The 27,282-nt window shown below is 43.9% G+C and overlaps 1 protein-coding gene across 4 annotated transcripts in view; it reads left to right on the plus strand.

The window, feature by feature from the left end:
• Positions 1 to 15,216: 15,216 nt before the first annotated feature.
• TAMM41 (TAM41 mitochondrial translocator assembly and maintenance homolog) overlaps positions 15,217 to 27,282 on the plus strand; it is a 50,178-nt gene continuing 38,112 nt past the window's right edge. Inside the window, exons 1-3 of one of the 4 annotated variants that reach the window (XM_080810133.1) lie at positions 15,217 to 15,652; positions 18,168 to 18,350; positions 20,738 to 20,830. In XM_080810133.1, the coding sequence (XP_080666259.1) occupies positions 15,518 to 15,652; positions 18,168 to 18,350; positions 20,738 to 20,830 (411 nt within the window). In that variant the 5' untranslated portion in view covers positions 15,217 to 15,517. Of the gene's footprint in view, positions 15,653 to 17,564; positions 17,638 to 18,167; positions 18,351 to 20,737; positions 20,831 to 26,084; positions 26,170 to 27,282 lie in introns of those variants that run through there. The other 3 variants (XM_080810134.1, XM_080810135.1, XM_080810136.1) reach the window with 3 other exon arrangements.

Raw genomic sequence — 27,282 nt, forward strand, 5'->3', positions numbered from 1 at the left:
CAGACAAACTCTGAGATGGCGTATGGCTTGGGATTCCATTGCCATCACAAAGTCTTGTTATAACCAGTGTCAGAGGTTTCTGTGGCACTGACATGAACTCTGTTCCCAGAATATCCAACATGAAGAGTCCCATGAGAATCTGGGAGTCCAGGAAAGATAAATTGGTGTTTGCAGCTCTAGCTAAAGCCACTCTGGGGGATCATGCTGGAGGCCATCTCACATCTCAGTCTGGCTGTTTCACTGATTTCCAATATGACCTAGGAGAGTCACTTCATCAGGCTCATCATTTCTAAAATGAGGAAATGTTTTTAAATTAATTGCTTCACTCAAGACTATGGAATGAACTTCTAGGAAGTTCTGGGCAGTCTCCAAGATGGATTCTATCTCAGGAGTTCTAACTCCCATCTCCTCCCCGCTCTTATTGAGGTCCTCCATTAGACACAATGGCTGTTCCATGGAAACTCCCTAGGGCAACATTGGACTAGCAAGTGTCTTCAGGATGTGCCCTCAGGCCATCTGATGTGGCTGAGGGGCCATGAGCATTTCTGAACTCAAACCAATGTTTTAGCTAATTGGCCTTGGGCTGTCTTACTTGCACATAAATAGCAGTGCCTGGATCAGGCCTTCACTGCAACAGCTGAGCTGGCTTAGTGAGTATCTTGCCCAGGACACTAGCCCCATGACACTGCGAGGGTACTCTGAGCCCAGAGTTAAGTCATGCAATGCAGTAAGTGATTCTACATCAGGGTAGATGATGCAAAGTATAGTTTCACAGCAAACATGACAAAAAAACATTTAAATGACAGAGTAGTATGTAGTTAAACGTACTCTGTACTATGACAGTGAAGGGAAAAGAGAACGATGGGGTCAGAAAAGGGAATGGAAGTTCCAAAAAGCAGGCTGGAGTAGTCAGGGGGCAGGGGATATCTGGTGGAGGAAGGGACAGGGTGTGCATTCTGCCTGACTCACGACCCCCAGGGGCACTGGGGCAGTCTAGCTCCAGGGGATCTACAGACTGCAAATTGGCCTGAGCAGAGCCTCCACAGTACGTCTTCTTGTTTCCTGGGTGTGGCTCTTTCTCTGCTTCTTGGGTGAGGCTGTTGATTCTCCTTTTGTTTTCCTCTGAGCTGCACTGTTTTTGTAGATTCAGTACTGTTACTAGACACAAATTCTTCCTGAAAAGAACTGGAATAGAAGTCATCCTTGGTTCCTAAGTAGAACTGAATATATTCCATAGTAATAGCCTTTCCCCAGGCCCCTGTGCCTTCAACTGCTCACCAAGTCCGAGATTTTTGAAAACATATTCTATTTTTAACAGGTTGAAAGAATTAGTTTTGTTTTTAAAAAATTCAACAAAGTCACTCTTTTCATAATCTATAAAATTATCTGTAAACATTGAATGAACAAGGTTTGACAGGATGAAGGAAGAATTGGCTTTATAGTGGGGTTTGCGCCAATGTTTACTCACTGTTGCCCCCATGCGGCCACTCTCCAGATAGCACGTGGCTATGTGTTCCAACTTAACAGATTCAAGGGAGAGTAAGACAGAAGAAGGTTGGTCCCTGAATTCCTTACTTCCTAAAAATCATCCTCTAATTTATGAGCGATATTCTAAAGCGGATATATCTTAACTAGATATTAGGATTAGGGTCAGGGTCAAGTTGCATACATTAACTACAGACAGCTTTTTGTATGTCAATCTTACCTGCCTGAAGTGTTTTTAAAAAATAAAATAGGAGAGGATATAGTCACCAAAGCACTGAGCACATTACCTGTCCCAGGAAGTAGGTAACTAAACATAATTATTGTTTCATCTTAGCTGAGGACCGGGAGCTGGTCCTACAGGTACTTGGCAAGTAGCATCTTATGGCCAGCTGCCCATCTCCCCCTGACACCCACGCCCAGCTCAGCACATCCTCTGCTATGCTCAAGGGCAGCAAACAGATGAACCAGGTGCAGGTGTGACTCCCTGCAAGCAAGCAAGCAAGCATGGCTTGCTGCCGACAGGTAGAGAAGTGGGCCAGCTCACATACACATGACATGTTCTTTTGGTTCCTTGCTATCTGCCTCCTCTTTCTGTCACCCTGGTCCTGAACCTTTAGCTCCTGTGAGAACTTGAGATTTCTGTTGACGTTTTGAAGTGTAGATCTGTGTTGCCTTTGTTCCCTGTTCTTGGGTCAGAGATGAAGGAGGGAAAAGTCATCCTACTCTGAAAGCAACAAAAAGAAATATCAAGTGTGCTCTGCCCCCATCACCTCAGACTTTCAAGAAAGAGCAAACTACATACTTCATGTTCTACACAATCAGTTTTAGGGACTCATATATCCATGTAAAATGAAATTCCTTACCGAACTTTTGTCTTGCAGAGGACAGTTTAGGAACACTGCCCCTCCCCTGCCCTGTCATTTCAGTCTGGCCAATGCCCAATCACACTGACTCATGTAGTCACACAAGGGCACAACTGTGACATCCTCCTGGAGCACTCCCGGTCCCCCTGTCCCCTGGGTCTGGCCAACCCTGCACACCCCAGTCCTCCTGAGCATCCCCCATAGTGACACAGCTGAGATCATCCTCCTGGAGCATTCCTGGTCCCCCTGCCCCGCCAACCCTGCACACCACCAGTCCTCCTGAGTGTCCTTAGTCATGGTACTTGTCACACAAGGCTGTCATTTGTTGTCTCTAGGTCTGTCCTTTCTTCTTGGAGTAGATCTCTCTCAGAGATGCCTGGCTGGATGACAGGTGGATGAATGCTTTTGGAATCTTTTGTCCTGGAACAGCAGGCATCCTTCAAAACCCTGATGGGCAGGGTGAGTCTCTGTCCCTCTGTGTGCCCCCAGCCTCAGTGAAACATAGTGCCTAGGACAAGGGATTTGAGAGTCCTCTCAGATGAAGTTTGTTCTACAAAGGTGGATTCCTTCTGAGATCACTATGGAACCACGTAATGATCTCAGTGGCCATTCCTGTGAGACAGAAAGCATGCTACTGTATTGTATTCTCCTTGCACACTGTGGCTAACAAAAAGGAAGCACACGTTCACACTCACAAGTTCACACTTACACCTCCATTTCTGAACATAACTACCATGTAAACTACAGTGAATTCCTGTTGGGCTGCAGACATGTAGACATGCCATTCAAAGTATAAATAGAGGAGGATGGGTATGGATTTCAGGCTAAAAGGATGGAAGTTCTTGCCTCTGGGGTGAAGAAATTGGATTTTACCCAGAAGGCGCTACATTCTACTCAAAGAAGTGACATGATCCTATGATCTTGCGACCAGGGATCGACACCTAGTTTTCTGTAAAGTCTTCTGTAAAGATTTTCTGTTAAGTGTTGCAGTCCATGTGATCTCTCTGACAATGACTCCACTCTTGCATTGTGGCTTGAAAGCAGCCACAGACCGTCCATAATTTATGTTCCAGCCACACTTGGTTGACAGAATACGGGGGGTGGTCCCATTTGGTCCATGGGTGGTAGTTTCCCACACCATAGATTTGCAATATGATGGATGATGGGAGAGAGGGCTCTTCTTTTCCAGTGGTAGAGTGGGAATACACTGGGATCTATCCTGCCTGACTCCAGTGCCTCCACTTGAAGGGAAAAAAGATGATAGTGAGATTGACCAATAATTAAGGCCTCAGGAATTCCCCCGCATTTCTCTGTAGGCCTCAAGCTTCCCATGAGATGTTTGTCTGTGGTTGAATTCCATGTAGGTATTGTTTGGTTGAATATGTCCCCATTGCCTGGTGGGTATATCTTGTGGGTTATATACCACACAGATGGTCATCTTGTTCAGGCCAAGACCATGGGCACATTTAGGGTTCTCCTGAGTTAGCAGAGAATCTAGCATGTGCAGACTTTAGAATGAGTCTAATTCAGCCCTCAGCAATGTTATGGAGCACCTGGCTTCCTGGGTCCTCCATGACACTGGCACAGGCCTGGCCTGGGGCACTTTTGCAGTTGTGATGGAAAAGCCCCTGGCCTGGGTGGCTCACCACATGCTTGGCTCTGCAGGCTGAGACCCAAGATTCCTGCCACCTCATTGTCTGGGACCACATCACATGCCCATGGATGAGCCAATCCCTGGAGCCAGGGAGTGGAGCCATGGAGATTGGCACAGGTTGTTAGGACCTGTGTTGTAATGACTTTTCTAATGGCTGTGGTGACAAGATCTTCTGGGATGCATCTGTTAATAAAATGAATACTAATTTTTGATAGTAAGTGGGTCCAAGATGTTGGCTTAGCATCTAGCACCTGTCCCAGCACCTCAGTACTACTGTACTGCTCTGCAGAGACAATGGCTGAAAATAAGCAAAGTGGATGAATGGTCAGCATGCACAAGAGAAGCGTGTGTGTGTGTGTGTGTGTGTGTGTGTGTGTGTGTAGGGGATTGGGGATAATAGCTCTGGCCAAGCTGTATCTCCAATTTATCTAGGTTCAAGAAGGTTCAGGGAATCCATGGTGTTTCACCATCCATCATTTTGCAGATGAAGAATATGCCTTTTGTATGGAGTGTGGCAAGACTCACTCCAAGTATTTTCTAGTTGGTACAGAAGTCGGAGATAGCAGCATGCTCCATCTGCTAGGATTAGGTGTGAGAGACTGAGAGCTTTCAAGAAGGTGTCTGGCTTTTGCAGGGATCACTGTGAGCCTGCACACAGGACTGATGAGGACAGTTCAAGGTTTTGTTTTAAGGATGGAGTATTGGAAGAATGTGGTGCCCCTTGCAATCCTGGGAAGAGGAGAGATCTGGAGTCCACTGTAGTTACTTCGTGTGAGTGGCAGTGATCTGCAGCAACTGCTTCATGAGATGTCTGTCCTTTACTGAGTTCTGGGTGTGGTTTCTGTGACATTGTCCTAATGGCTGGGATTTCCGAGGACTGGGATTTTTTGGCGTCATTGTAAGTAAGAGTTGGTCCCCCAGGACCAATGGGCAAGTCCCGTTCTGCTGCTGAGAAGTGTGTCTCTAGTGGTTGGAGTGTGTATTACAAGCCTAGAGGTCAATGGTGGGGGTGGTTACAGTGGTCGGCAGGCTATTTTTATTGATGATTTTGAGGGGTGAATTCCATAGGATAAGATGTTAGATCTTATGGTTAGGGCTCCTCATTGAGTGCCCTTAAAGGGTGCTTTTTCTGAATTTCATATTTGGTTTTTTTTTATTACTTCTAATAGCCCAGCGGGGGGGGCACCTGGGTGGCTCAGTGGGTTAAAGCCTCTGCCTTGGGCTCAGGTCATTGTTCCAGGGTCCTGGGATCGAGCCCCCACATCGGCTCTCTGCTCAGCGGGGAGACTGCTTCCCTCCCCCCGCCTCTGCCTGCCAATCTGCCTACTTGTGATCTCTGTCAAATAAATAAATAAAATGCTTTAAAAAAAAATAGCCCAGTTGGTACCCTAATGAGCAGTGCATTGCAACATTGCCTGCAATTTACTCATGTGTTAATGAGGACTTGAGAATGGGAAATGTTGTCAATGCTTCCACAAATTGTACACTGGAACAGACAAATAATAAAATTTTGCTTTTGACACAAAGTAGGAAGTATCCTGCTGTGATTCTTAGTTTAAAGCAGGGGAGGGGCACTCGTTTGGTACTGGTAATGAGTACCATAGGCCTTCCTAGGGCACATTATCAGATTCTGTTGGAAACTTCACTTTGTTATTGTGGAAGAATCAGGAGTTGACCAATTATTTATCTCCTGTTTCATTTTCCATGAACATTTCCACGATATTTGGTTTCACACCTCTACCATTGTGAAATCAATCCAAACTTTGGTACCAGCTAGCCCTTCTCTGCCAAGGGTTTGTTTGAGCCAAGAAAAATGCTGCTTTTGGGTGACTGGGAGACTCTAGAATCCAAATGCTCTCAGTAGAGAGTTATTGGGATCCTAAATTCTAAACCAGCTTCTGACACCCAGACGAAATACATTTCAGATTTAGAAACATTAGAAACATCAGATAGAAATTTTGTGTTCATGATGACAACTAAAGAAAATGTGTCATCCCTAAACCTAACATTAACCCCTAACTTTAATGCTGAGATCTAACCTGACTTTAAAACCCAAACTGGAACACTGAATCCCAAACCTGAAATGGAACCTGAAGCCAGAACTCTGAACCTGAGCCCTGGATCCAAGCCCTGAACCACAGACCCAAACCCTAAACCAGAACTCTGAGTCATAAGCCCTGAACCCAAAACACAGCATGAACCCAAACCCCAAATTTGACCTTGAACTTTATCCTGTAAGCCCTAAGTCTTCAACCCTAAACCATAAACCTAAAGCCCTAACTCTAACTCTAACCATTCCCTTGTCTCTCACCCTAAATCCTCACCCTGGTCCTAAACCTAGACCCTGATCTAGAACTCTGACTGGAACCTGAACCTGAACTCAAATTCAAACCCTTCACCACACTTTGTTTATGTATTCACTATTGATGGATATTTGCAGTTTCTACCTTTTGATTATTGTGAACATTGTTTGGGTCGGGGCCTAGGGTTAGGGTCTTGGGTTGGAGTCAGGGCCAGGCTGGAGACCAAGCTGAGGTCAGAGTGTGGGTCTGCATCAGGGCCAGGGTCAAGTTCAGTGTCACTGTTTGGGTCAGGGACTGTTGTCATTCCATATTGTTTCCAATTTATTGTTCCTTAGATATTTTTGGAGAAGTTGGGGGATATTGGGCTCCTACTCCAAAATGAAATGGCTCCAGCTGGACCCAGGGAGGGAGAAGGTGCTTCCTTTTAAAGGTGAGCTCACCTAGTCCTGCACTGCCTCCACTGCCTGCAGAGGGCGCAGGACCCCACCTCCCACCTGGAGCCTAGCATGCGCAGTCACAGCTGAGACAGGAGTTTGGCCTGCCCAGGACCCACTGTAGAGGCTTGTTGGAGGGGAGAATGTGGGTCCGTGTGCACACCAAGAGGATCCCGGCCTCTTCAGGACTCACTGTGGAGGACCTGCGGCAGCATCCATGCTGACACGACCTGCTGTGGAGGATGTAGTTCTGCTTCCACACCAACAGGAGCCCGGCCTCCTCGGGACCCACCATGGAGGCTTCGGGGGGATGTGGGGCCGCCTCCACACTGACAGCAGTCCAGCCTCCTCAGGACCTGCCTCTGGAGGAGGTGAGGAGAAGCCACCTGAGTGGGCACTGGAGAGGGGGGTGCGTGGTCTCGACCCCACAGAGGAAGGGCGTGCTGTATAGATGGTGGGGTTTCCGTGGCTTGTGTGCAGTGACGTGGCCTCCCACTGTGCTGTGCATGGGGCTGTTAGGTCTCCCCTTTCTGGGCTCGGATCTACTCCCTGGGTCCCGCATCTGTGTTTATGTGCACATGAATTCGGTTCCTGGGGTTCCTCAGACAGTCTGCAGTCAGGGAGCAGACGCTGCCTTGGTGCTCATGCTACCCTCCCAGCCTTGGCGCTGTGGGGTCCTTCCCGTGTCCACACCTGCTTCAGGGTTGATCTGGTGTCTGGAAGTTTCATAGCAACAGCGTAGACTCTGTGGACAGATTTAGGGAGAGCAGATATTTTCCCAGTGTTGGTTCTTCCTTGAGCACAGAGTCTCTTCCTGTTTCCGTGTGTCTCCCTTCAAGTCTGTAATCTGTGTCTCATGGCTGTCAGAGGACAGGTCTGCCATTTCCTTGGTTCAAAGGACTCCTAGGTATCTTGTTCTTTTGGATGCAGGTGTAAATGAGATTGTTCTCCATAGTTCTCTTTCTGATGATTCCTTAGGAGCACATAGAAATGCAATTGATTTGTGTATATCGATTTTGTTCCTTGCAAGTTTCTTGAATTTATTAGTTCTGTTCACCTTAAACTCAAACCGCCAGTTATCTGATCAGCAAAATGGGTTTATTTAAGAATAGCAGAGAATTGCAATCTGGGATGAGCAAACTACCATCACATCACAGGCAAGTGCAAGAAACAAAGGAGAGGAACATTATTTCATGGAGAAGGAGGAAGAGGTTGAGAGAGTTGTTTGGAAAGAAAGTCCACTGGAGAAAGAAAGGTAGGGGTTCAGGGTGATGGAGGATTCTCACTGGCTGAGCTGTGGGGATGGTGGATTTCTTGTAGGAGATGAACCCTCCAGTTTCCCCTGTGGGGGCCTGGAACGGATAAGTTTCTCCTGTGGTGGATTCTAATGGGGTCTGTAGTGGACACTGAGTGGTAGGCTCCGCCTTCCAGCCTCCCCTTCTGGCATCCCCAGACCACTTTCCTGAGTCTTCCCCTCATGTTTTTTCACAGTTCTAACCAGTTTGTGGTGGAGCATTGTGGAATATTGGAATTCCAAATCCCACTGCTTCTACTGCACAGGGGCCCCCAATTTAATCCTCCCATGAGTCTCTTGCTAACACGTGGCCTCCTACAAGGGTGAGTGGCCTCTCCATGGTGAGTGAACTGGATCTGGAAGGGCTTGGCCTCTATCTTGAAGTTTGATGTCCTCTCTGCTTCTGTGACGTGGTGCTACCATGGATGCTTGGAGGAGTCATTTCCTCTCTGATGATTTAAAAGTGCAGTCAACTTGTTACAGCAGCACGAATATGCTTTATCTCCACACTCAGATTCCCCAGCTGTCGTTCCTGCTGGCTTTGATTCAACCTTTACGGAGGGCTGTGTTGAGGGCTTGGTTAAGATTGAGTGTCCAGCTCTGGTTTGTTGCCCATGGGGCTGCTGAATGTTGGGGTGGCTTCAAGGGGCCTATAGATTTCTCCTACTCTGAATCCTTTCCTGAGTTCTATAAACCATGGTTTCCTTCTGGGTGGCAGGCTGAGTCCTATGTGATTGCTCATGTTCCCCAAACCCTGGGTCTTTGTATCTACCTTGTGGTGATGCATCCCTCAGAGTACAACATAGAGTTAGGGCCTAGGGGCCAGGCAGGACCAATCTGAAGGTGCAGTGGAGAGCTTCTTAGGGGACTGAGGTGAGGGCAGGTCCATGGTGGCCTCAGAATCTGGGTTTCTACCAGGGGCCGCTGAATCTAGGGGTGGCCTCAGGTGGGTATGCAGATTTCTCATGCTCTGAAACCTTTCTGAAGTTCCAAATGGCACAATGTCCTTCTGGCTGGCAATCTCATATTGCTCTGGGGTCCCCAATCCATGGCGATATGAAACAAGACCCTAGGGAAAGATCCTCTCAGAACCCAACCAGTGGTTAGGTTTAGGTACTAGGGCATTGGCAGGACTGATCTGAAGAGCTCTATGGGGGGCTGAGTTGATGGTGTGGTTGTGGGTGAGTGCCTGACTTTGGGTTTGCGTCCTGAGGTCCACTCGATGTGGGCATGGCTTCAAGTGGGCATACAGATTTCTACTGCTATTAATCCTTTCCAAAGTTCCAAATGGTATGGATTCCATCTGGGTGGCAGATGGAGTCCTCTGCTATTGCCCACGTGTCCCCAAACTGTGTGGATTCTGTGCCAGGCCTCTGGGGCCAGAACCCTCAAACTATGGGCCAAACCCCAAACTATGGTTTAGGTTTAGGTCCTAAGGACATGGCAGGCCTGATCTGCTGGTGCTGTTTCAAACTTTATGGGGCAGGGTGGCTGAGATCAGGATATGGGGCAGGGTGAGCCTCAGACTCCAGGTTTCTGTCCAGGGAGCTGGTGAATGTGTGGGTGGCCCCAAGTGGGCATGCATATTTCTGCTATTCTGAATCCTTTCTGGAGTTCCAAATGGCATGGTTTCCTTCTGGGTGGCAGGCTGAGTCCTCTAGTATTGCTCAGGTGTCCCCAGTCCCTTGTGCTTTGAGGACAGGCCCTTGGAGATGGATCTATCAGAACCTAACCAAAGGTTACAATTGTGGTCTAGGGGCATGGCAGGACCAATCTGAAGGCTCTGTGGAGAGTTTCCAGGGCTGCTCAGTTGAGGGTGTGGGTCAGGGAGATGTTCTGGCTCTGGGTTTTTTGAACAGAGGTCCACTAAATGTGGGTGTGGCCTCAGATGGGCAGGCAGATTTCTTCTGCTGTTAATCATTTCCAGTGTTCCAAACAGCCTGGTTTCATTCTGGGTGGCATCTGAGTCCTCTGGTATTGCTCAGGTCTCCCCAGCCTGGGGGCTTCTGTGCCAGGCCTCTCATTACAACACCCTCAGAAACAACACTATGGTAAGTGTTAGGGCCTAGGGTTATGGCAGGCCAGGTCTGCCAGTGCTCTTTCAGTCTTTACAGAGGACTGAGTTGAGAGCCAAGTTCAGGGTGAGGGTCAGGCTCTGGGTTTGTGTACATGGGCCAAGTGAATGTGGTGGTGGCCACAGATGGGCATGTAGATGTCTGCTAATCTGAATCCCTTCCTGGAGTTCCAAATCACAGGGTTTCCTTCTTGGTGGCAGGGTTAGTCTTCTGGTATTGCTCAAGTGTCTCCAATCCATGGGGAATTGGAGCAAGAGTCCCAGGAATGGACCTCTCAGAACCACAAGTAGGTTTAGCATTATGACCTAGGGGAATTGCAGGCCTGATCTGCTGGCATTTTTTCTATCTCGGGCTGAGTGGAGTACATGGGTCAGGGGGCATGTCAGACTGTGGGTTTCTGTCCAGGGTCTGCTGAAAGTTGGGGTTGACTCAAGTGGGCCATCATATTTCTATTACTCTGAATCGTTTCCATTGCTCTAAATGACACAGTTTCCTTCTGGCTGCCAGGATGAGTCCTCTGGTATTGCTCAAGTGTCCCCAGTCCCTGGGGCTTTTGAGACAGGATCCTGGAGATGGACCTCTCAGAACCCAAAATACGTTTAGTATTAGGGACCAGGGGCATGGTAGGCCCAATCTTCCAGCGCTATTTCTATGGTGATGGTTGCTGAGTTGAGGGCATAGTGCCAGAAGATTGGGTCGGCTATGCCCCTAGGCCCTAACCCTAACCCTAGGTTCAGTTCTGAGGGTTCTGTCCTGAGAGTCCTGGCACACAAGCCCTGCAGATTGGGGACACCTGAGCAATACCAGAGGACTCAGCCTGCCACCCAGAAGGACCACACCCACATTTGGTGGATCCATGGACACAAACCCAGAGCCAGACACTACCATAACTCACGCCATCAATTCAACCCCTTGGGAAGCTCCTACAGCACCTTCAGTTCAGAGCTACCAAGCACCAAGGCCCTGCTGAAAACCCTAGGTTGGGTTCTGAGAGTTCCATCCCCAGGAGCGAGGCCCCAAATCTCCAGAGATTGGGGACACCTGAGCATTACCTGTGGACTCAGGCTATCACCAAGAAGAAAACAGTGACATACGGAGCTCCAGAAAAGATTCAGTGTAGGGAAATCAACATGGCCACCAGAGGCACACACACATTTAGTGGGCCCCTGGACACAAACCCGACCCTAGAAATGCCCCTGACTCATGCCCTCACCTCAGCCTCCCGTAAAAATCAAAACTGCCTCCACAAAGGGCCTGTCATACCCCTAGGCCCTAACCCTAACCCTAGATTGGTTTCTGAGAGGTCCGTCCACAGAATCCTGACTCCAAAGCCCCAGGGACTGGGGACACCTGAGCAATACCAGAGGACTCAGCATGTCACCCAGAAGGAAACTGTGCCATTTGGAACTCCAGAAGGGATTCAGATTATCAGAAACCTGCATGCACAGCTGTGGCCACCCCCACATTTACCCAGCCCATGGACACAAACCCAGAGCCTGACCCTCACCCTGAACTTGGCTCAGTCCTCTGTGAAGATCGAAAGAGCACTGGCAGACCTGGCCTGCCATGACCCTAGGCCCTAACACTTACCATAGTGTCATTTCTGAGGATTTTGTAACAAGAGATTTCACAGGGTTTTTTAAAAGACAGACCACCTGAGCCTTGTCCTAGTGAAACCCAACCTAATAAGGTGATTGTTAAAGATACAAAACCAACAGCTGGATAAATCAGAAAAATGAGGCCCAACTTTCACTGAAATCAAGTGGCATTTATCTGCAGTTTAAATGGCTCTCTAATGTTTGTATTTCATTGGTATGAGAGTTCTAACAGAATCCTAAAGCGATTACATAGAACACCAGGGCTTTTTAATAGCCTTCTAACTTAGCAAGCCATGGTAATTAAAAAGGGAACGGATGAACTGCGAGAAGCAAGGAGATTTCTGCTGAAGAATACAAATGCATTCTCTGCTATTGCTTCTGCCTCTTGCTGGAGAGAGGCAAAATGCACACAGGCATATGATGGAACTTTCCATTTGGTAGTTTTGCATTATTGGGAAGGAAAGTGTTTGTGAAAATGATAATTACTGATAATTAGTTGTGAATGCCTGTAAGGGAGAAAAATCGAGAAACATTGCAGAATTTTTATTTATATCAAGGGCTGAACCTCGTGGGTGGCCATTTGAATTGGTATAATCTTTTGGAGGGGATTTTAGCAAGGTGCAGACCCTTTGATTCAGCAATTCCACTTCTAGGAATCTACTTTACAGCAATATTTGTACATGTACACAAAGGTCTATGTATGAGGAATATTCACTGTAGCATTGTTTGCATGTATGAAAAAAGAAAATAACCTCTGTAACCATTTTGAAAATATTTAAACAAATGATGGCATATCCATATTTTAGAAAAATTTGCTGCTAATGGATGGAATGAGATAAATCCATATATTTGACACCAAAGATGTTTCTGATATGTTAAGTGATAAGGGCACTAAACAGTATCTAGTATTTTAAATTTTTTAAAATTTAAAAACTTTTTAAAAACACTTTTAAATGTTTTTAATGTTAACAGGTAAGTAGCAAATATCTGGAGGAACAGGTACCAAAGATTATCAGTGGCTATCTCTGGGAGATGGTATAAAATTTTGTAATGTTTACACTTTTATGAGCATAGATTACTTTGCAAAGAAAAGGGAAAAAAACAAAACAAAGTTATTTCCTCAAGGGAAGAACAAAAGAAACATGGCTGGCAGAGATCTATTCACTGTATTTACATGAAAGGTTTTAGTGTAATTCTGCAGTTCTGTAATTTCATATTCCAGCAATCTGGGCAAGGGTGCTATTCGGTCAGAATGAACCCAAATGACTGTGCTCACACAGGGAGAATGAGACACAAGTCTCTATTCTGGTCTCTAGCTTGTTCCTTTGGCTAGTGCTGCTGCTCGTCAAACTTGGCTGGCAGAGTAGAAGTAGCTGCTTTTCCTTTTTTCCATCTCTTGTCTCATGGGCCACCTATATTAGAAGGCGCTAAAACACAGTGGTAAAGAACCTGACCTTTGGAGTTCCCGAGCCTTGGGTTCAGATCCCGATTTCACCACTCTCCTAAGTGTGTGACTTTGAGAAATTTGCTTCTCCTGTCAGGACCTCTGTTTCCTCACGTGAAAAATGAGGATTCTAGACATCCTGCCTACTAGGGTCTTTCAAATGATGAAAAGAGAATAGAAAATGCATGGAAATTTATCTTGATGAGCCCTGAGTAATACATGAAACTGTTGAATTATTATGATGTACACCTGAAACGAATATAACACTGTGTGTTAGCTACACTGGAATTAAAATTTTTAAAAAAGAAAGTGCTTGGGAATAATAAATATATAAACAAGTATCACCTATTATTGTTATTGTCTTGCCCTGTCAATTCTCTCTTGGTAGAATCTCTTCCATCTACCTTCTGCCTGATAAACTCCTACCCATTCCTCAAGCCCTGGCTCAGATACCATCCCTGCAAAACCTCCCCTGGTCTCTCCCCACAAACCCAGAGCTGATTAACACTCCTTTGTCAGAGCCCCCACAGTGTCCTGGGTACCCCAACTTCATTTGCGTGTGATGTTCTGGGTTTTCTTGTCTGTCTCCTTTACAGACCCTGACCTCCTGCAAGGCATCAGCCCTGGTCTAGCCATCTCAAATCCTCAGCACTTACCTCGGTGAGGGGCTCAAAGTTTGAATTCACATAACCTTTATTTCAAATTGAATTAATCCCCTCCCTGCCTCTATCACCCCTGGCCAGTCATCTTTCATTCCTGGTGAAACTATGGTAACAGCATCCTAACTGCTCTCCCTCCCAATCCAGGTTGACGTTCAGCCCTGAATTTTAGCTGCACTTTTGCCACAGGCTAATGTGTTCTAAGCACACTGCTTTCTCTCTCTAACAGTTAGCTTCCTTATCTGTAAAATGGAGACAAAAACCTCCTCCCAGCCAGTAGTGGAGGGGACTCAAGGAAAACTGCATGTGAAGGGCATCAACATTACCCAGATTTGGCCATTGCTACTTCTGCTTTTTGCTTACTTATTTATTTACTTTGGAGAGGGAAGGAGAAAAGGGGGCAGAGGGAGAGAGAGAATCTGAAGCAGGCTCCATGCCCAGTGCAGAACCAACAGGGATTTCCATCTCAAGCCCCTGAGATCATGACCTGAGCTGAAAACCAGAGTTGGCTACTTAACTGCCTCAGTCACCCAGGCGCCCCACTATTTCTGTTTCTTGAAAGGCAGTGTACATCAGGGAAGAAGAAAAGAGTATCTGAAAAGTCTCTGTCCTGGAAGTTAAAGTACATCCTGTGATTTTGAACAAGTTTCTCTAGTTATACCTAAACAGGTGAGCTCTCTCATGGGGCCTGTTTCCTCCAGAAATTGCATTTGATATGCCCTGCTGTGAGACCAAGCCCAGAGGCAAAGAGGCAAAGACTCTTCTCTACCCTTAGAATTAAATACAAATTAATTACAAATAAAAAATTATAAAATTACAAATTAAATACAAATATCAGAGAACATTGGTGCAGTCCTTTATCATTCATGGAACACTTTCATGTCCATCATTGGATTTGAAAAGGGCTTTTGTGGGGGAAAAAAAAATCACAGCCAAATTTTAACAGTGATAATTTCTGGATGGTGGAATTGGGCATGATTTTAATTTTATGTGTGCTTTCCTAAATCTTCGATTTTGGAGCTGGTTGGAGATGATGGTTGTATTACATTGTGAATGCACTAAATGCCACTGAAGTGCACATAAAGTGCACAATTTTATGTTAGCTTTGTGAATTCCACCTTATAAAAAAATTTCTGCCATACACATGCATGATTTTACAGCCATTTACTGAAATGTGTTTGAGTCGAGAACAAAAACGGATTCTTCCAATTTTAGTATATGTGCTGCCGAAGGGAGCACCAAAAACGGATTCTTAAGCCTCAAAAGCAGTTCAATTAGCTGACGCTCTCCGCACCCACATCTCCAAGTCACGGGTCGAGGCAGCCAGCCTGCAGAGCGCTCCTCCGACCGCTAGGCGTCTCCGCAGAGCCCTCGCGTCCCCACCCGCGGAGGAGCGTCTTCTCTTGCGCCTTTGAAGCGCGTGTGCACGCGAGAGGCGTGGTGAGGATTGGCCTCTCGGCCCGCAAGACTGCCCCCTGCTCCGGCGTCGACCCCCGCGGCTCTCAGGCTTTGACGGGGTGTGCCTTTTGGCCCGAGTTCTCACCGGTCCCTTCATTTCCCACCCGCAGCTGCAGCTTTCTGCTGTCCGGGCCGTCCCCCAACTTCCATCTCCCCACCCTGAACCGGCTGCCCCAGTATCGGTTCCCCCGCCCGCTGTCCTCTGCCCTTCCTGCTCCGCGAAGTGTCTCTGTCTCTGATCCTCGGCCCCATGGCGCTGCAGGCGCTGCAGAGCTCGGGGGTGGCCTTCCGCAAGATCCTGTCTCACTTCCCCGAGGAGCTGAGCCTGGCTTTCGCCTACGGCTCCGGGGTGTACCGCCAGGTGGGGCCCAGTTCAGACCAGAAGGTGAGCTGGCCCCGGAGCAGGCACCACGCCGGGAATTGGCCTGTTCTCATGAGGTCCTTTTTGCCCTGGATCCCTGCAGAGCCTTAGAGCTGCCCCTCTACTCTGCGCACTTTACGTATCCACTAGCAAAATACAAACCGTAGGAATGTACCTGGTATCACATCATGAGCTGAGTTTTGAAGGCTAAGTAGGAGCTCACTTGGGTCTAGAACAGGAGATGCAATTATGCGGAGGGCAAAGCTGATGGAAAGGCAAGATGGAAGACAGGAAATAATTTGCCTGTTCAGTGTCCTTCGCCTTGGCTGAACATTGGGGTTTTCTGAGAACTTTAAAATGCTGATGCCTGGGTTCCACTTGTGGAATTCTGATTTACTTGGTCTGGGATGAGACCTGGGCTTCAGAAATTTAAAAAAAAAAAAAAAAAAACTTACCTGGTGAGTCTAATGAGCAGCCAAATGTGAGTCTCATCTATAGCTGTGGGAAAAAGTACGAAATGATGGCGGGTCGTTGTAGGGCCAGGGCAGATGCAGTGAAGTTACCAGCAAAAATTAGTGGATGACCAGTATATTTACGCATGCTCAGGACTTAACAAGAGTCTATTTAGGACTAGAAGTTGTTAACTCTTCAAAGTTGCCTGAGTGCAATAGCAGTGAGGGTACAGTTTTCCTTATGATTGCAGGCTTTTTCCTGTCAATGAAGGGGGGGAAAAGTTTGCTTCCAAGGTGGAAGCAAGATTCAAGACATGTATTAGTGGAGTAGCAAGCAAATATTTTCATTTAAATGAGGCTGTTACTGACTTTCTCCACTCAGGCTTTAAAGCTTTTGCTAAATCAACATAAAAAGAGCAAGAATCTAAATAGAGATGTTTTCTGGTGAACTGGATTTTTATTTGCTGTGGTTAATGTCCAGCCTAACAATTCACTGTCACACAAACTAAGGAAAAGATTGTGATAGGGCCTCCTTGATTTGGACAACAGACTGTAATCTGTTTTTAGGTTAAAGTTTGCCTGTTCACTTACTGGTAAGGCCATCTATACTGTTGCTTGAATTTCTGTTTTCCCAACTATACAGTGTTTAAGTAATGCTTTGCTTTAAGTTGACAACATATGAAAATTTATAGATTGTAGGTATATAAGAAATTACAGATTATTGTAGGCTAGTTTTTCTAACACACATTAACATAATTACACATTTTTTAAAAAAACATGTCCACCCCAAATCTTAAGTTTCACCAGTTTTGTGGTTTGTGGTTTCACCAGGTTTGTGGTTTTTGAGAAACTTAGAGCAGGCCTTAGCCTCCTGATTCAACAGCCACTTCATTTTTCAATGGAGATTTTCCTTTGAGTAGGCCTGGAATTTCCTCCAAGAAAAGGCCCTTTCTTCCCTTTCCCTCACCCTCATTCCCTACAAGATAACAAGCCTTATAGATTGCAACACAAAGTCTCTCTCCCATCAGTCCCTACCCTCAGTGCCTTACTTAATGTCTTCACTTCTCACCCAGAGTTTTGCAGTTAGCCCCCTGTGTTGTTTCCCACCTTTAGTCATCCTTCCCTTCAGTGAGCTCTTCTGCAGAAAGATTTTTTAGCATGGCGACCCAGCCCCCCTCTGGTCTCCCTTGCTTGTGTTCTTTTCCAGCATATCAAAGTAAATGCAGCATCCAGAGCATGCCTAGCTCTCATATGCATGAGTGCTTTCCTTTAGCAAGACTCCCTTCCCTTCCCCATGCTTATACTTCCACCAAGCCTGCTTAACTCTTGTACCTTCTTCAAGACTCAGATTTATCAGAGTCTTGAAGAATGTAATTTCATAGCAAAGTTTCTCCTTTCTGTTCTGACCCCATCTTGAGTAAAATTAGTACATTTTGCATTCCTCTATCAAGTTCATTTAGTGATAATTTGTCTATTCTCCCCAGTAGACTCTCTTTACCTCTACCCCAGGATCTATCAGAGCTCCTCGTAGGTGCTCAGTGAGTGGTTGGTGAATGGGTAAGAGTTAAAATAACTTATTTTCCATTACATAATGCTTTTCAGAGCTTATCCATCCTGTGTTATTTGATCTGGAAGAAAAGTGGAACACATGTAGCTACATTTAGATGAAAGGCCATGTGTGGCATAAGCTTCAGCACTCAGAATTTGGAACCAGACTGTGTCTGCCACTCATTAGCTTTGTGTCCATAGGCCTGGAACTTACTCTGTGCCTTGGTTTCCTTTCGTATAAAATTGGTATAATATCAGTACCTACCTTGTAGGATTGTTTTGAGGATAGACTGAACTATGATACATATAAAGTATTTGGAAGAGTGCTGGCAGGACCAGACATGTGGAGCAAGCATTGCCCTCACTATGCATATTGATGAAAGCAAGCTCAGACTGGTTCCAGAGACTTGCTTAGATTTCTGATGACAGCCTCAGGTCTTTTATTTATTAATCATAATGGCATAGAATTTTAGAGCTTTCCACTCTATCTAAGTGCCTTTCAAGGAATTAAAACTAAAATCTCTTTTCTTCATTCCCAGAATGCCATGCTAGACTTTGTTTTCACAGTAGATGACCCCGTCGCATGGCATTCAAAGAACCTGAAAAAAAACTGGAACCATTACTCTTTCCTAAAAGTTTTGGGACCCAAGATTATCACCACTATCCAGAATAACTATGGCGCTGGAGTCTACTATAATCCATTGATCATGTGTGATGGTAGGGTAAGTGACTTTGGACGTTTGTCTTAACTTGGGTGGTTATTAAATTAAATATTACAATACCAGCTAAATATGTATGTTCTTACAGTCAGGAAGTGTTCAGATGTCTGCTGGATAAAGGTGGTTGAGAGAGACTGTTAATTACTGCCTTTGGCCAGTGCTTCTCAAATTTGAGTGAGCATCAGATCTCCTAGAGGGCCTCTTGGGCACACAGATTGCTAGGCTCCCCCCAGAGTTTCTGATTCCGTAGATCTGAGGTGATGTTTGAGGATTTTTTTTCTAATTAAGATATAATTATAGAACATTGCATTAGTTTTGGGTATACAGTGTAATGATTTGATACATGTCTGTATTGCAAGATGATTACTACCACAATAAGTTTAGTTAACATTCATCACCACACACAGGTTTTTTGTTGTTGTTTTTTTTTTCTGATAAGGAGAACTTTCAAGATTTACTCCCTTAGTAACAAGGGTTTACATTTCTGACAGCTTCCAAATGATGCTGCTGCTGCTGCTGGTATGGAAAACACACTTTGAGAACCACTGCTTTGGTTAGTGGGACAAATACTCAGGCCCACTCAGGATGAGGGTATCACAGGTAGTCAAGAGCATGGGATGCTGTGCAATAGGAACCTTTTGGTGCCAGCAAGTGGGTAGAATTTGAGGCGGCACCCCATGTGCTGTTGGAGAGTAGCTAAACAGCACAGATCACAGCAGAGGATTGTCTGATGGCAGGAACCCTGCCAAACTTTCACATGAAGGGGCCCAATCTCTAAGAGAGCTGCCAAGAACTGGGCAGGACTACAGCCTAAGAGGACCAAGGGGGGGCTAAGTCATATACCCCCTAGAGATAAGCCGGGCTACTGGTGACATACAGGTTCCATCAGCTCTTCCAGTTCTGCTCTGTGCTGCTGATGGCTTTGAGCAATCTTACTTTGATATGCTGATGAATCACGTGAGGATCTCTTTGAAATGCAGATAGTGATTAAGGTGGTCTGGAATGGAGCTTGAGATTTTGGGTATTTTGACAAGCTCCCAGGTGATGCTGATACTACCTGTCAATGGACCAGGCTTTGAAGGGCAGGAGGTTGGAGTACTGACTTAAGGATTTTGAAGACCTGTCTGAACTTGGCAGAAATGAGTACTATGATTGATTGGTGATGTCTGTATAGCCTTTAGGCCCTCTGTTTACTTTTCTGGTTGGGGTCTAATCCTGCTTCGATCTGAATTTTGCAGTTGAGGATATGAGGGTTCAGAGAGTGGACATGACTTCTATAAGGTCATGCAACTCTTTATAATGTGAGAGGCCCCTGACTTCCAGGTCAGTGGTGTTTGCATTACTACCCAGCTGTTCTGTGCCTGCATTAAGAAGGGCTTTGTGCTGTATTGTGGCCAGACTGGAGGGAAGATAGTGGCTCAGTGCAGTGTTCCACATCTACTTTAGTCATGCCAAACATGTAACTTTGTTCTTTCTCCATAATTAGTATTATGCTGAGCCTATCTATAATTAGTGGTTTCAACAATATTATAAGCTCCAGTAGCCAAATGTTGGGGCATAATTATATGCCAAAGGGACTGTACTTTTTAATTAAAATTCTTAAGCTACTTTTTAGATATTTGTAGCCTGAGAAGGCTGTTTGAATACTGAAGTTTAGCAAAGTGAGTCTGAAGTTATTTGTTGAAGCAAATGGTATTTTGTAACCTGGAACAACTAAATCCAGGGTTTGTACACATCGCTTTTGAAATGAGCTTGGCCATAATTCCATGTGTTTAGCTCTGATAAAGAGGTTTAATTTTTAGATGTGGCTTTGTAATTATAAAAGTGTTTGAAATACTTAATAGTGAAAGAGAATTCACCATGTAAAGGATGTTGGTGAAAACTTCTACGTAAAGAAAATTTCTTGTACTCTGTGATGAACATTGGAAGCCCAGACTGACATTCGGGGACCTAGTTTTTACTCAGCTATTAATGGTGCCTCCTTGGGCACACCATTTATTAGGTCTCTTATTTCTGAAATGAGAAACATGAACTATATCTTTGCTTCTCACACTGTCTGTGGTGCAGACCCAGTTTTTATTTCCAATTCAGTGAGGACCAGTATGTGCTAGATAGCCGTAGAGAGCCATTGTGCCTTTATCATCACAAGAGCCTGAGTGAAGATAGTGATCGCTTCACCTCACATCCTTGAGGGGACAGATGAGTCTTGGAAACTAAACCTTTGTGAAAGATTCTGGTGGAGATGTGTGTTTTCACAAGGCAGAGATTTTAAGTGGTTTTGGAAATCAAAGTGCTACTCTGGTCAGAAATTTTTTTCTTATATTTTGCATTTGCAAAAGCAACAGTGTGGTATTTTACTCTCTTTCATGCCCATATCTTTTCTTTTCTAGCTTATCAAATATGGGGTCATTAGCACTAACAGTTTGATTGAAGATCTTCTCAACTGGAATAGCTTGTATGTTGCTGGACGACTCCAAAAACCGGTGAGCAAGTGTCTTATTGGCTGCCACAGTCAGGGATGTCTCTCCTCTCTGAACCTGACCTTGCTTTGATCTGTGTGATTACAATGAGATGGAACTCCGAAACAGAAATGAATTTCAGACTCCTTTTACTCCATATAGAATTTAGTGCCAAACAATATCTAGATATTATCCACACTACTCCTGCCTTCTCTCTAAAGATACTCCAGTTGTCTGAATGAGGCTCAGAATCAGTCCATTTGGGCTCAGGAGGATGGCAGGAGAGGTGCCCGGTGCCTCAGTGGAACCTCTGTCAGCGTGACCCAGATCACCATTCCAGAATGTAAGTGCCACGGGGCACTGTTTGTCCACTGATGTATCCCAGCAGTGCCTAGGACAGTGCCTGGGACATAGTAAGCATCCAGCAAACATTTGTTGAATAAATGAATGAGTCAGGTAGTATTTTAGAAGGGAGTAGATTCTGATCCCCTTTCTTACCCTCCTCAGGCCCGTGGTGAGATCCTGTTTTAAAGTCCTTCCTTCATTTGGGTTGCCACCAGAGGAGGCTGTGGGGGGTAAGATTCCCCTGGGTTTTAATAGAAACAAAACAGGAAAACAGTGGAAAGGATTTGAACTTTTTTTTTTTAAGATTTATTTATTAGAGAGAGAGCTTACACACGGGGGGAGGAGCAGAGGGAGAGGGAGAGAGAGAATCTCAAGCAGACTCCCTTCTGAGCGCAGAGTCGGACTCCAGACTCTATCAAACAACTGTGAGATCATGACCCAAGGTGAAATCAAGAGAATGGCCCAACTGACTGAGCCACCCAGTCTTCCCAAAGGACTTGAACTTTTGACATTGTATTCTTTTTGCAAATATATAGCCTATTTTCTATGAAGGATGTTTTCATAGTTCAAGAACTATGCAGAATAGTAATAGTTGCTAATCTCACAGCAAGGAACAATTTTCTTTGTGCTGTTAGAGGGTCTCAGGCCCCAAAACAAGGTACATGGTTTGTTCTCAAATGTCTCCCATAAGAGTGATTCTGCTGCTCCTCTTTTTGTCAGTTATAGCAAAAAATTAGAGATTTATACAACCTTAGCTCACATGGTTGTGTCATAAAAATCTCTATTGAGTGGCATGTGGGTGGCTCAGTTGGTTAAGCATCCAGTTCTTGATTTCAGCTCAGGTCATTATCTCAGGGTCATGAGTTGGAGCCCTGCCTTGGTCTCTGTGCTGGGTGTGGAGCCTGCTTAAGATTCTCTCACCCTGGGGCACATGGGTTGGTTCGCTGTCTGTCTGCGTTTGGCTTGGGTCATGATCCTGGGGTCCTGGGACTGAGCCCAGCATTGGGCTCCCCACTCAGCGGGAAGCCTGTTTCTCCTCCCATTCCCCCTGCTGTGTTCCCTCTCTCTGTGTCTCTCTGTCAAATAAATAAATAAAATCTTAAAAAAAAGAAAAAGAAAAGAAAAAGATTCTCCTTCCTCTCCTCTGCCATGGGTGGACACAATTCTCTTACCTTGCTTCTGAACTTAGAATTTAATGGTATAGCTCATTAAAACATCCAGAAACACTTGATCAGGGCAATAGGTATATAGGTATGTCCATATATAAAAATTTGTCAAGCTGTACCCTTTAGATTGGTGCATTTCACTATGTAATTTTTACTTTAGTAAAAAACATTTATTTTAAGATTTATTTGAGAGAGAAAGAGTGTGTGTGCGTGTGCGCACAAGTGAGAAGAGAGGCAGAGGGAGAGAGAATTATGGAGCAGTCTTCCCATGGAGTGCAGAGCTTGACTTGAGAGGCTTTATCCTAGGACCCTGAGATCATGACCTGAGCCAAAATCAAGAGTTTGGCCACCCAATTGACTGAGCCACTCAGGTACCCCAGTAAAACATTTTTCTTAAACTTCAGAAACAATAGGCTTACTGAATTAATTTCATATACATAGATAATTTCTCATTTCTAATCTGGATAATTAGTAAAGATAATCCAGTAAAGCTGGATAATTAGTAAAATAATTTAATGAATAGAGATAATTGAAAATTTGTAGGTATTTTCTTTCCAAATTTTTTTTCTTTTTTCTTTTTTTAGTTTATAAAACATGGGGGCACCTGGCTGGCTCAGTTGGTGGAGCATGCAACTGTTGATCTCGGGTTGTGAGTTCAAGCCCCATGATGTATTTAGAGATTATTTAAAAACATGAAAGAGATTTAAAAATAAAATAAATTTATAAAATATGTAGCCTAATGGAAAGACTAATGAAAACAATTAGAACCTTTAGGCCTTATTCATTCCTGCCACTTGTTAGCTGTTTATGTGAACTTGGGAAACTTGTTCCTATCTTTTTGAACCTCGGGTAATTTATCTGTAGGATGGAGTAACAGTAAAGTGCTTGCCTTCACAAAGGTGTTGACAAGTGGAAGCAGAAAGATAATGCTGGAAAGAACACGGGTGTTTTAGAATGAGATCTAGGGTTTGGGTCCCAGCTATGACACACCCCAGCTCTGTGACCCTGTACCAGTGACTAAATTTCCCTGAGCCTTGGGATATCCTCTGTGGATTAGTTTGACAACATCAACCTTAAAAGGCATTTGAGAAATGCCTCGATCTAAAATGCCTGGCACTTAATAGATACTTAGGAAATGATCGTTCCTTTCTCTTTGTCCTTGCCTATCTCAGAGTTATTTTGAGATAAAATGAGATATTGAATGTGAAAATGTTGTACTATTCTCTGTACTATGCTTTGTACTTGGAATATTTCCATTTTTTTTTAAGATATGCTTTAGAAAATGAAATGCCATAAAGTCTCAGAATTTAGCACTGGAAATGACCTCAGATTTTATCTAAATGTCACATATCCTCATAAAATAAAAACAGCAACTCAAGACAAGTAGTAGTTGCTATACTCATCTTGATCAAAACTGCATTTCTCAGCTAACTTGAAAAAGAAAATGTTATTGAGGACAATGACTGCCCTTCAGGCTTATTAAACTAATAACTGAAGAAAATTAGGCTATATTAAGACTCATTTGAAAGTGTTGAGCATAGCACATGGTAAAAAATAAAATAAAAAATTATGAATGGGTGAATTAACTCTTTCACCCATTAGCATTTTCCTTCCCTGTCCATGGAAATCACTGCTAACCAGAGAATGGTCAGTGGTAACGATCTTTAAACCAATGATTTTTTTTACCGCTAGGTGGCAGCAAATAGTAATCAAACGTGAACAAATCTCATGAATAGAAAAGGTTGGTGGTAGCCTTGTGGACCTCCCCCCCCCAAAAAAAGTGAAGGTCTTAGAATTGTGAAATGAGTACAAATTCTGTTTTTATGTGTTTTAAAAGAAGGAGGTGTTTTAAGTTATATTGTCTAAGCCTTTAAAATTATCTACCATATTGCAAATAGAACAAAATTTCTCAATTCAGGCCTTTAAAAGGAATACACAAAGGGTGTATGGGAACTCTGTATTTTTTGGTCAGTTTTGCTATGATTCTAAAACTGTTTTAAAAAATAAAGTTTATTTGGGGCGCCTGGGTGGCTCAGTGTGTTAAAGCCTCTGCCTTCGGCTCAGGTCATGATCCCGGGGTCCTGGGATCGAGCCCTGCATCAGGCTCTCTGCTCAGAGGAGAGCCTGCTTCCTCCTCTCTCTCTGCCAGCCTCTCTGTCTACTTGTGATCTGTGTCTGTCAAATAAATAAATAAATAATATTTTAAAAAATAAAGTTTATTAATAATATTTTAAAAATATAAAGGAATATCTTGCTTGAAAAGATGGACATTTCTGGAAAAAAAATTCAGTGTAAATTAAATTTCTATCATATTTTACCATTAACTTACCTCGTAACTGAGGTTAGATAAGTCACTTTTATTTCTAGTGTAGCTTTAAGTTTCTGAGTCACTTACCAAGTCATTTTTCAAGGAAAGAGCAATGAAATTTAAAGTATTTAATAGAATCTTGTGGTCAGTTCTTTTTTTTTTTTTTTAATTTTTTTTTTTTAATTTATTTATTTGTTAGAGCGAGCGAGCACAGGCAGACAGAGTGGCAGGCAGAGGCAGAGGGAGAAGCAGGCTCCCCGCCGAGCAAGAAGCCCGATGTGGGACTCGATCCCAGGACACTGGGATCATGACCTGAGCCGAAGGCAGCCGCTTAACCAACTGAGCCACCCAGGCGTCCCTGGTCAGTTCTTTTTTAAGTCAAAAGAACTCTAAAGAAATATTAATAGTCATTTCTTTATTTAACCTAAGTCTGGATTTTTGTATTTCATGTTTTTAGTGTATAGATAATTTGGTTTGAATTTTTAAAGCATTCTCATTGATATGTCATAGCATTTTGCTACCTAGTTAAGAGAATTTTAATTTAATGTATTCATTGCAGTATTTTTTCAATAATATTGATTTTTATAACATAAATTATTGAGATATAATTCACATACCATACAATTCAACCATTTAAAGTGTACAGCGGTTTTTAGTATATTCAGCGTTTCGCAATTATTACCATATTGTAACTTCAGTGATTTACTTTTTGTGGCTAGAAAAATCCCAGTGGTATTAAAGATCCCTGAAAGAGAGTTGGAAAACCTGACTTACTGGTCTTGGCTCTGCCCAGCTGTGAGCAAATGTTTGTGCCCCTAGCCTTTGAAATGCAAAATTTGAGCCATTAATTTACTTATTCAAGAGACGACTTAGTTTCTCCTCTGTGGGTGCTAAAGGAATAAAAAAAATAACACCACATTGCTGGTCCTGGAAGAACCCACAGTCCAACAGATAGATGATAAGATTTCATCCAGCTCGAATGTTCAGGGTTTCTTCTTGGTCCTTAAGCAGTGACCATTTAGAAAAATTAACGTTTCTGGCCATTTGGAATGGAAAACTTCTGTGGGAAGTGTCATTTGGTTACTAGTTGAGTGAACACTAGGTAGGGCCGTGTTCTTTGTGACTATGACTTTACTGATTGCAATTCAAGGACTGTCTCCATGTGACTGTATTATAGAGGAAACCACCGCATGTGACTCTTTTCTATCTTGAAAGGTACTCACAAATCTCTCAAGTTGAGCTTTTGAAAGTCCCTTCAAGCTTTACTCCTTCCTCTCTCTAGTAACGATTTTCCCCTTGGCAGTAATGTTAATGCTATCTATGCGGTTCAGGTCGGGGCATTCCCAGTAAGATACAAACAGCTATTCACAAATCGGAGGACTTTCTTTTTTTCCCAGGCCTCTCTGGCAGTGTCCCAGGAGTTCACTGGCTTGACTCTGAACCACAAATAACAGTGCTGCCGAGACAAGTGCCTAGGTCACCTTACACTGGAGAGCCAGATCAGCACAGTAGCAGAGTCTTCTGAATTGACATTTTTCCTTTGAGTAAGGATGCTTTTATTTTTCCTCTCTTAACCTTACTTAGCAAACAGACTGGTTTTTTTCACTAAGTAGAGTGACTTTCTTGGAGAACAAGTGTATTGATTTGAATAGGAAAATTTCCCCAAACTTACTCTGATTTGTTAGCACCTCAGAATAACTTCTGTTTTCATTGAGTTTCTGTAAAAGCCACCGAAAAGAGAGAGGATGAAGAATTATTGAGCAGGACCTGGTGAATGAGGATGAAGAACAAGAATATGGGAATAAACAGGCTTCACAGGGTTTTAGAAAGAGCTCTGGATAAATCAGGGACCTAGGTCCTCTTTTGGTGTGCCACTACTTCTCAAGAGAAGATCTTTTAACCCTCTGGGCCTCAGTTTCCCCATTAGTAAAATAAGGAGGTTGCCCTCCTAGGCCTGATTCTTTATGGAATACAAAGTTTGGGAGAGTTATTCAAGGAATGAACATAGGAGTTATATAGGAACTTAACATTTCTTTTAATCAACTTTCCAGATAAGAAGTTAACCAGAACAAAAACAACAGCAACAAAAGTTAACCAGAACAGATGCCTAACTGAATGCATGAAAATAATTCAAAAAATTTAGAACTGGATCTGCCAAGTATAAGGGTGTTACCCTGATTTTTGCCATGAACTCATTATGCAATGTTGGGCAAGTCATGCTACTGTACTGCACCTTCGTTTTCCTTTCTGCAGATGATTGCAATAATGCTAAACTCACCCAAGTGCTGAAAGGCTTAATTAAGGGCTATTAAGTGCTGTAATTACAAGGGAGGAGTTGGGAGTATTGAATAAGGTGTCTTACCTTCCATAGAGAGGTTTGGTTATTATAAATAATTCCCTTAGGAAAAAAGTAGGGACAAAAGGTAAAAGATAGAAGTTAGGTTCTTAAGTTAATAAAATAGTTGTTTTATAATACCGTTTTGACAATAAAAAGAAGAAATTACTTTGAGACATACCTCATCTTTTCTCCTTGCTGTCTAATAGAAATTTAATTTCATTTCTGATAGTGTATGTCTTTTAATGCCATCTTAATTTTCCTCAGAAATCATCTTTGTTTGACAGATAAAAGGCAACTTAAGCCCCATTTTCTAGAATTG

Source organism: Martes martes (genome assembly GCF_963455335.1).
Source record: "Martes martes genome assembly, chromosome: 1".
NCBI classification, from domain to species: Eukaryota; Metazoa; Chordata; class Mammalia; order Carnivora; family Mustelidae; genus Martes; species Martes martes.